Raw genomic sequence first — 10326 nt, 5'->3', positions numbered from 1 at the left:
TTTTTTTTTTTTTTAATTCGAGGTATTCAAAATTTTTAGGAATTTTGGCTTGGCATCAATGCAAGAAATTTTCTAAATCGGTTCAACAGTATTTTCTTTCTTTGGCAGTTATCCTTTCTGGCAACTTTATATGGTGTCAATTGAAATTATATTATGTCAGTTTTGTTTGGATTCAGTTATTCAGTATTTTTTTCTTATTTAAAACTATTTTCATATATATAGATATTTTTGTACTTAAGTTAACTTTTCGATAACGATATACTTGTTTACGAGTTACTTATGAGTGTAAATTATAATTAATTAGATTAATATATGATCCCTTACTAAACAAAAAGAAAAAGAAAACCGTTACTAAACAAATTTAATTTATTATAAGTATTGTTATTATAAAATGTATGAGAATAAATCTACATGTTATCAATAAAACAGACTAAGTGTGGAGAAGTGCTAAGTCAAGTGGAAATCTGATACAATGACAGAAGATAAGAAGAGAGCGGTAGACAATCTTAGACCTTAGTCTCAGATGTTTCCACTAATTACCGTTAAACGGCTTCTAATCCAGTTAATTCTCAGTTTCAGTTACGAACAGCTGGTTCACTGAATAATTAGTGACTTTGATTCCTTTGAAGGCTTTGTCTTTGATGATGTAAAATGTACAAACGATTTTAGTCTGGCTGTCAGATTCTGATGATTTGACTTTAATTGACTTTATAATTGTTGGTAATGAGTAATTAAAGTCGCAAACTGTTATGACAACGTGCTTAGAGTGACAATATTTTTCCCAAAGTTATATTTTGCTGATCTCAACCGATAGGATGCTCCTGAAATATCAAAACATTACTCATTTTTTACTTATAAAACCGTTACTGTAACACAAAATGACGTAGGATTGTGCCTAGTGGGGTAAGCATAGACCAACACGGAATCTAGTGTACATATATAATTATCAAATAACTTTACAGTATTTGTTTAGTAATTTGATTTGTAAGAATGTAAAGAGGAATATTATGAGCTTAAAAAAATAAATAAAACTAGTTATTCTGACATTATCAATATCAAAAAAACCTATGTTGTAGGGGTAATGTAATTTCAAGACTACGTTACATGTAACATATCATGTCCAATGATATTACATAACACTAATTTAGATCTATTATACCAAACATCGTGTGTCGCTGTTGACGTTATACATACACCTGCTTGTCCAATACAGTTTGAACAATGAACATCCTGTATTGTACACGGCCTCCCATATTAGTATTTAAATAACATTAACACTTGTTGAAATAACATGTCGAAACGTGTTGTCAAGCACCAGAATCATGTGAATGTTTATTGGTTATACGTTTGTGAGATAAATGTGCTGTTAAAATTAAATACCACAATAGTTGCAATTTGAGATCGGGCTTTATTAAATTCTCAAACATCAATTGTAAATGTATTCTTTGTTAATCATTGTTTCAAAGAAACAAGAGAAAGTAACTTTAACAAAACATTTATGACATTTTAACCATCCATACTCCGATAGTGAGAAATCATGGGGACTCGATTTTTCGAGATGGTGTAAACTCAAAAACTTAAGTTAAGCTAAGAGAGATTTATAGGTTATTTCAGTTAAATTAAATTATGATTTTTTAAAAGTAATTTCATATACATTACAAACATATATATGAGTTAGTCTTGTGTTGCAGGATCAACAAACGATTCTCCTGACTTTGTTGTTAAAAAAAAATGGAATATTATTTTTTAAAAAACGGGAAAATTTAATGGCAAGTAATAAAAATACTCTTCGAGTAGAAGAAGGGTAGTAAAAACGGTCATAAAAACGTGCCAGTCGACAGTCGACTGTTAATTGATTTTTGGAAGGTAAAAATTATTTTGTTTACAAATTTGGAACTAATGTTTATATCTGTATAGCATTAGGTAGCAGCGCTATCACATAAAGAAAACACAATGTTCGTTCAAGGACTATTATTCCATTAGATTAAACTAGAATTTGTATAGAGACTGATTGACGTATGCTGAAATGCAAAGTGAAAGATTGGAAGTGAAAGTATTTGTTTCACTCTACATGAATACAAGCCTTAACTACTTTTGGTAGTGAGGAAGTAAAATGCGGATAGTTAGCTAAAATTAATTAAAGTAAAAAAAAAAAAGAAACTAGATTATTTTATAAAATCTTCTAACGGAAAAAACAATATCTTATGAAAAAAGGATAATAAAAAAAAAGGTTAATTTTTTAATGTATTTGAGAGACGTATGCCTTTGTTTTTGGTTAAAATATATTTTAGTAAAACTTTTCATATTTTTATATTCTCATTATTTAAAAATGTTCTTAAGAAATCTCTTCAATTTATCACTGAATCGTTTATTTATATAAATAAGTGGAATCTAAACTGAATTTTTTTTTTAATGTATTTAAAAGCTTTGGAATTGGTATTGCTATGATGATTCCAAAAAGCATTATATTTTTCCTCCACCTTCATATATGGCTTTAATTTATTTTATATTTTCAAAAGAGATAGTGGTCGATTGAATTTCTAGGCTTATCCTGGGTTAACTTGGGGTTGTTGGAAAATCTAAAAAAAAAAACAAGAAAAAAAAGAAGATTTTTATTTTTTTCATATATTGAAATTTAAAACCTTGAATTTTATTAGGGGTATTAAAATGTAAAAGTTAGTTTATATTTTTTTAACCAAGATTTTTAATAATTCCAAAATAATATTAAAATTATTTTACATTTCCTATGTAGTCAGTGTTTTCAAAGATTAATATTACCATTAAAATGTTTTTAACATTACGTAATATGATTTCTAATTATTATGATTTTTCAGAATAATACCTCTTTGCATGTAAAATGAGTTGTGATTTACTCCTGTTTATAATCTGTTAAGAGGCTTACGTAAAATTGGAATTTATTAAAGGAAATATACATGGGAAATTATTGATCTGTTGAAGGGTATTTTTTATCTCTGTGTGGATGTAAACAAATTGTGCCTTTTAACACAATTAGCAAATATTACAATTTTATTTTTAGATATATTTGTATTACTTTTTTTAGCACTATCGAATGAATCTATGTCTATAAGAAAAGGATTGCTTGCTTAATAAGTATTTGAAAATTTACTGATATTCCTTTTCTTTTACTTTTTCTTTAGCGTAAAATTAAGTTTCTATATGTTTGACAATATATAAGTCATAAACGAATATTATTATGTTTTCAGGTATCTCGATGCATAAGGGATACGCCTTTGTACAGTTCACTAATCCGTTCGACGCCCGCGGGGCCTGCTTAGGCGAAGATGGCAGGACAGTCCTCGGCCAAACACTAGGTATGTTTCCTATTTATTTATTTATTTATTTATATCAGTCATTTCAAGTAAGCATTTAAAGATGGGCTGCAGCTCACGAGACGGAGTAATGTACCATTTACTCTATGGAAGTTATAGGCTTATAGCCAGTATAGAACCCAAAGCAGCTTCCTTATTAGCAATATACCCTTGTTGTAGCAGTAGGCCTACTGAACAAAGGAGATGCCGCCTCGTTGAAGGATTGTAAGATCAAGTATTGAAACAAATACAAGAAGGCGAAAAAATATCATGGTTCATAGTCAAGGGAAGACTGAAGAAAGCTTTCGGAAGCGTGTGATTGACGAAGGAAAAAGACATCCTCTAAATGTTAACGAAGGTGAGAAAACCCAGATGGTCTGCCGTGGTTCTTCTTGCCAGGTATAACCAAATTATGGGAAATGAGGGAAACAGCAAATGTCGAGGAGGGCAAGGAGAGAATGGGGTTTCTGGCTACGATCCTCAAAGTACAGTTGGACAAAGAGGCGAGAAAAAAGGAAGAGATGCCGAAAGAGTGATCTTCGAGATAGCTCAATACTTGATCGATTCGAGCGCAAAAGAAGAGGAATCCAGAATGGAAATAGAAAACTAGCTGGACGAGATTTGCTTACAATTGCCCTAGAACTTATTCGGTAAAGCGAGGGAAGAAGCAATTAATCAGGAAGAGGGCTGGAAAGACAAAAAATGTTTTGGGAGGGAGCAACAGAGAAAATAGTACACGAGATTTCGTAAAAAAAAAAAAAATATGTGGTTACCTATTTGAAGGATAGGTAGTACCTGCAAGTGCTCTTTCAAAATATTCTCATCGAACAAGAAAGAAAAGATTAATAAACTGCTTTGTAAGATTCATTTTGGGTATTTCAAGGCGTTTCCATATCTTACATTACTATTCGTCTATCCCCTTCGTTTAGGAGACAAATTTATATTTCAAACCCTAAAAACTAAAAAACCTTCTTACATAATTAACCTCCTTACCCTACGTTTATCCATTCACCTATTAAACACAAGATCCCAACCTACCGATCTCTATATCCCTACCAACAGAACTGCCTCGTATGAAAAATCTTTTGCTGTCCGTGCTACCTCATTTTTGAATTCCTTACCCATATCAATCCGTAAAGCTTCGAATCAAAATCAACTATACATCCATCTCCTAGACTATCAAGGTTACATGAACTTTTGAAGAATAGATAAATAAGTAAAGATAAATAAGTAGTTTTGTTCAAATTTGACTTACTTTAAATATTGTTATAGATCCATTTATTAATGTTCAAAAGTTAATGTAGCCAGACAAAAGCTCCTAAAACTGTTCCTGATTGTTATTCGTAGTGGACCGATTGTCCCAGAATAAAGATTGGTTTTCATTCATTAATTCTTTCATTAGACAGGTGATAGATAATTTGAGAAACCAAGGGACTAAAGTGGACAGCATGTTTCAAAATAATTTTGAAAATCAGTAGGAGGTACCAATGGCTACTAATGCCATTGTCATAATTACGTAATACATTTTATAAAATTACTCTGTTGTTCTAATATACAGTGAGGTATTAATTACTTTAGCCTTTAAAAGAAACCTTCATAATTTGATGTCACGCAAATGTAATCGATGCCAAGTCAACAACATGTCAGCTTAATTAACTATATTAGATTAATTTAGTAATGACTAGCTAAATTTTCCTTATGCCAAACATCACATTTCACTCGTAATTACGACAATTATAATTAATGATGACAAATCAAGGGATTACGTAGTAGCAAAAAGGATTGGAAGATTATTTTTCTTCAATAATATTTTTCAAAACTCACATGTCTTCTTTTTTCATTGTCATCCCACTCCCATTCAACATTCCCACATCCCAGCAACGAATTCGCTCGCCCATTTCAAGTATGCATGAGATATAAGGCTTATCTATTATTAAAATTTTAAGATAATTTTGTAAACAACTTTAATTACAATAATTTAGTTTCCAGATGTAAATTTTTAGAAACGTAACTTTTTAATGACTTTTGTATTTTCAAGCCTAATTAAATTGAATCAGACATATTATTACCTTAAAGTAACATTAAAAAATAAAGAAAATCAATGTATAATTAAGTATATCTTATTTTTTTCCTTGGCTACTTCAACATAACCTCACAGTCCTATAAATATCAATAAAAGCTGCTAAAACAGAAAGAGTGCAATGCACGTGATGAAATTCAATGTATGTTTACTATTTTAATTTTAATTTTTATCTTTTATTTTTTTGGGTAATATTCACAAAAGAGAGACATTCCCTTGCGGTGCTACGACAAAGAGTGGTGCCTTGGTCAGTCCTTCTAGAACCCCAAACCGTCCCCTCCAACACAAGACCCGATTCCTCGCAGCACTGCTATTACAAAACGCTAACGTCACCAACCTCTAAGAAGAATACCCAACCGAACAAGCTGAAGGCCATTGCCTTGGTGGATTATACCTACTCGATTTATGGAAGAAGAATGACTATATGTTTATAACGAAGGGTCGGCTATTACAATAAGATGAAACTGAGTAGCGGGTGTATACACTTTTGTGGTGAAATTCGTGCAGATCTTCTGGCTTTGGAAATGCTACTAGATAAAAACTGCACAAGAGCTGTTGTCTTGTCGACTCGGACGTTGCCATTGCCAATGCAACAACTGACCGACAAGCTCTTACAAAGTTTTGGAGGGTAGAAGGGAGAAGCTTTTTTTAAAGCATCAGTGGATCCATCCGTTGGTGGAAATCTTTGAAAATGAGTAGGCCGACACCCAAAGAAGGATCTCAGACGCCAATAGTTTTGTTAAAGCAAAAAAATCTTATTAGTTCATCTTTAAGAGATAAGTGGCAGCAACTTTACAAAGTGTGTATAGAAGGAAAGCAGTAGGCGCCCTTATCAATCCTAGCCATCCTGATCTTCCCTGGCACGAGTCAGTCGCTGCTTTTAGAGCAGTCAATTGTCATGATTTTCTGCGTGCTATGCTTCATAGTTTCAGAGTGATAGATGATTCTCGTTGCTCGTTATGTTTCGCAAGGGGCATGGTACCCAGCCATTTATATGATTACCCTCACCTCGAGAACATATGACAAAATTTCAAAGAAGAAGAGACCAAGTGGTCGAAATTTGCAACATTATTGGTCAGTCTTATGGTGGAAGAGCTACGACCCTGCAGCATGGGGAAAGCGAATTATGTTAGGACCTCGTAACTATTTTCAACCCGAATACCATCGAAACTCTAATTATATTTTGTTGTCCTCTAAGTTTCTAGTCAGATTTTATTCACCTTTCAGAATATAATTTAAAAAATTAAAATCTGAACCACTACAACCCATGAAAGGTCAGGAGTTCAATACTTTCAGAAGCCAGAATCACGCTTGACCCGATATCCCATTTTATGAGGCTGGGTGGACCCCAGGAGGGCTCCAGAACCCACAGGATTGACTCAGAATATAATACTACATTTTTTTTTACAACTATACTACTATTCCCTTATTTCAAATGTTTTTCCTATATTTCCATTACTATCTAAATACCTTTACTAATTATTGTTATTATCATATATATTTAACCGAGCTTGCAAATTAGCTCATAACAGCGACAGAATATTAAAATTATCTGTTTGCACCTTGAACACCTTCCAAAGTGAAAACAGTCGGCTGACTCAGTGGAGAACTGATACTCTTTCACCTGTTCCACCTGTCAATCAACAAACTTCGCTATTGTTCCTCGTCGAGGCGCGTGTCAACTTCCCAATGATAAACGGACTCTGTTGATGTAGGTTTTATGGCCTGTTCAATATAAAGATATTATAATAATAAATCAAACCCTAATATTTAACACTTCCCTAGAAATGTCCCACTATTTTCATACATAATTGAAACCTAGATTTTCATGAGGACTCTTAGGACCATAGTAATGATTATTTTTATTAATCCTCAAATTTTTATTGTCGAAAATATTAAGAGTGCTGGAAACCAAAGTGTCTGTTTGTGTGTCGGTATAGCTTCCTCCCTATTTCTTTGGTTTATAATATATAATTATCTTAGAGGTATAAAATTGAGCAAGTATATGTAGGGTATATTATAATAAGGTTAGTATATAATTATCTCTATTTCGAGGTTTAAGAATTAATATTATTTTTTTTTAATTTGTTATTTCTTCTTTTAAGAATAAAATCTATGGAAGCAGTCGTATTTGAAACATTCGTGTCAGGAAAAGAATTTTTGCACACCATTATGCAAAAGTAATTAATAAAATTTGAACATTTCCACCCTAATTCCCAATCTCCATCATTATCTTTGAAACATAGGCCCTATACATGACAAAAACGTATCTAATTATTCTAGTTAGAATAATTTTCAACAAAGTTTTTTATCCTAGCCTTGTAAAGGATTATCTCTTCATTTCATAAAGTTTTATATGTTTATTTTTATCGAATCAAAAGATGGTGTAATTTTACTTGCTAACAGATTTTTCACTGTAAGTAATTTTAATCCGTAATTTGTGTTATTTCCAATTCTGAAGGCTATTTTCTTCTGGCAATCATTTATGAATCTTAAAATCTATATTTCAAGTTTATTATTAAATTGATTATTAGAGATATTTTTTTAAAGCTCTAATTTGAATTTACAGTTTGTTAGTTAAAATTGCTATGCATTAAGATTTTGTTTTTTTCTGAAAAAGATTTTATAAGACGAATGTGGTGGTTGAGTTTTTCAGGTAAATAACTGGGGTTATATTATGTGTTATTAGATGTTGATGGGGCACACCAAAGATATGTGGTAATGAACTTAATAACTAGGCCTAACTCTACACGTATTTCCCATATTTACAAGAGGCTATAATGCTGTGGCCTACGCTATGGTGCAGGTGCTGGATGAAAAGTATTGGACCATTGTTTTAGTTTGATAGTTCAGCTAGTCTAGGAATTTGATATGCCTCCTCCTGATAAAGTCCAGGACCGTTGGACACATCCAGTAGTTTGTGAATATCCGGTCGTTTCTGCTTTTTCCATGTTGCAGTTCGAACGATTTTTTGCAGCATAGAATTTTGGAAGTTGTGTAGATAGGGCTGTGTACCATTGGTGAGGTAATTGAACAAAGGAGCGCTGGACGAATTATGTTCAGATAGATTTGTAATTTTACTGGAGTGAAAGGGCCGATGATGTCTGGAGATGGTGTAGGGGGTAGGATTTCCTCCTGACCGTTTTCGTTTTGTGATATTATTTTCAGTTTATGATTATTGCTAGTTAAAACTTTTAGAGAATGATACCAATTATTCATACCAGAGTCAAGTTATTGCTATTTAACGAGAAGATTTTGGAACAGAGGAGTTATTTAAAATTTATGATAAAAAAAAGTGTATTTATTGGGCAAACGATTTTGATTTTACCTATATCAAGCAGAGTTTTATAATCCGTATTTTGGGTTTGTAGGAGCCCTATTCCTTGTTAATTTCTGTACAGTCCCTAAACTGCGGTTATTTCTAATTTTATGAATAAAAAATTTATAATTAAACCTTTAGTAATTATAATATTGGTATGAGATAATTATAGCAAATAACTAAAAAAATTAAATAAAGTTTAAATAAATAATAATTATATTGAGAGAAAGGGTGGGGAACGAGAGAAGGAGAGGGAATGATAAACATCCTGTTTAGGACTGGATTTCACGGTCGTTAAATCGCTTACGATTTAAGGCAGTGTCAAAGCGAGTATAGCAAGTAATTGTTAAATTAAAGTATTCAATTAAATAAAAGATATAATTAAAAAAATAATCTTGTTTTAAATACAGTTCTGTATTTTTTATGTTACTATTTTATTTTATGTTATTACTATATAAAAAAATAAGTATTACAATTGGGGTGGCCTGGGTTTTGTTTTATAATTTTAGTCTTACGCCAGATAATACTGTTCTTTATTTAAGGAATAAGTTTCGCTAACGTGACTAATTTTTATTTGATGGTCAGAATTTCTTTACGTTAATATTTTCCTGATATATTTGAATGTAATTGACTTCCAAGAGTAATGGGTAATGGTAAAGGGGGTAAAGGGTAAAGTAAGTATAAACGATAAATTTCTTTCATCTAACATTCATTTAAATGCAACCAACTCATCATTCATGTGATTAAATGATATTCGAATTTTCTTACTACATTCTTCGGAATTCTTGAAGATCTTGGCATAAGCTACCTTCAAGTTCCGATAGTAGTTCAGGACATCTAACGACCAATCTCGAAAACACTGCTCTTGTCGCTTCGAGCTGGCATTGGGCTGAGAAGAGCTAATTTATACCACTGGTTAAATCGGGTCACAAGAGTAAAACTGACAAAACTGATGGCTATTGTTTTGAGCCAAACAGCCTGTTTGCGTCCGGAAACGATGGAAATGTGCCAGGCTTTTCTATTGCTACTACATTCTCTTCTATATTTTTCCTCTTTGGGAATTTTTTTTTTGTTAGTTTTGGTTCAATTGTCGATTAGGATTTGTTTGATGTAGTTTTTTTCCTTACTATAATTAAACATGATTTTTTTTTTTGGGGGGGGGAAGAAGAGAGTATTATTATATTCAACAAATGGTTAAATAAATACGTATTCTGAGTTTCACTCATTGTATAGATGCATTATTATTATTATATGTGTTTTATTTATGTTAAAGAGGGGAATTTCCCCTCTCTTTAAGGGAATTTGTTCCTTTCTTAAGGGACAAAAAAGAGGAAAGTCAGATTAGGTTGAAAGAGAATATATGAAAAAGAAAAGAAGGATAAAAAAAGGAAAAAAGAGAGATTTACAAGAGAAAAAGAAATAATAAATTAGGGAAAGAAGAAAAAATGAAAAAGAACCAAACCAATGAAAAAAGTCATATACTATTATTATATATTGTATTATAAAATACTTACGGGCTCTGAATGGTCCAATGCCCTGAAATTAAATATAAATTATGCACCCCTACGTGGAGTCCCAGGTGTCAGCGGACAGGATAG

At 31.9% G+C, this 10326-nt stretch overlaps 1 protein-coding gene across 1 annotated transcript in view; it reads left to right on the top strand.

Moving 5' to 3' along the window:
• LOC106682328 (RNA-binding protein Raly) overlaps positions 1–10326 on the top strand; it is a gene marked incomplete at its 5' end in the record, with an annotated part of 423435 nt that overhangs the window by 69585 nt on the left and 343524 nt on the right. Inside the window, 1 exon segment of the mRNA XM_067052969.1 lies at positions 3225–3332. Coding sequence (XP_066909070.1) covers positions 3225–3332 — 108 coding nt within the window.

Source organism: Halyomorpha halys, unplaced genomic scaffold (assembly GCF_000696795.3).
Source record: "Halyomorpha halys isolate HHAL.00 unplaced genomic scaffold, Hhal_1.1 Scaffold23.1, whole genome shotgun sequence".
In the NCBI taxonomy this organism is placed as follows: Eukaryota; Metazoa; Arthropoda; class Insecta; order Hemiptera; family Pentatomidae; genus Halyomorpha; species Halyomorpha halys.
This window is presented reverse-complemented; position numbering and strand designations above follow the sequence as displayed.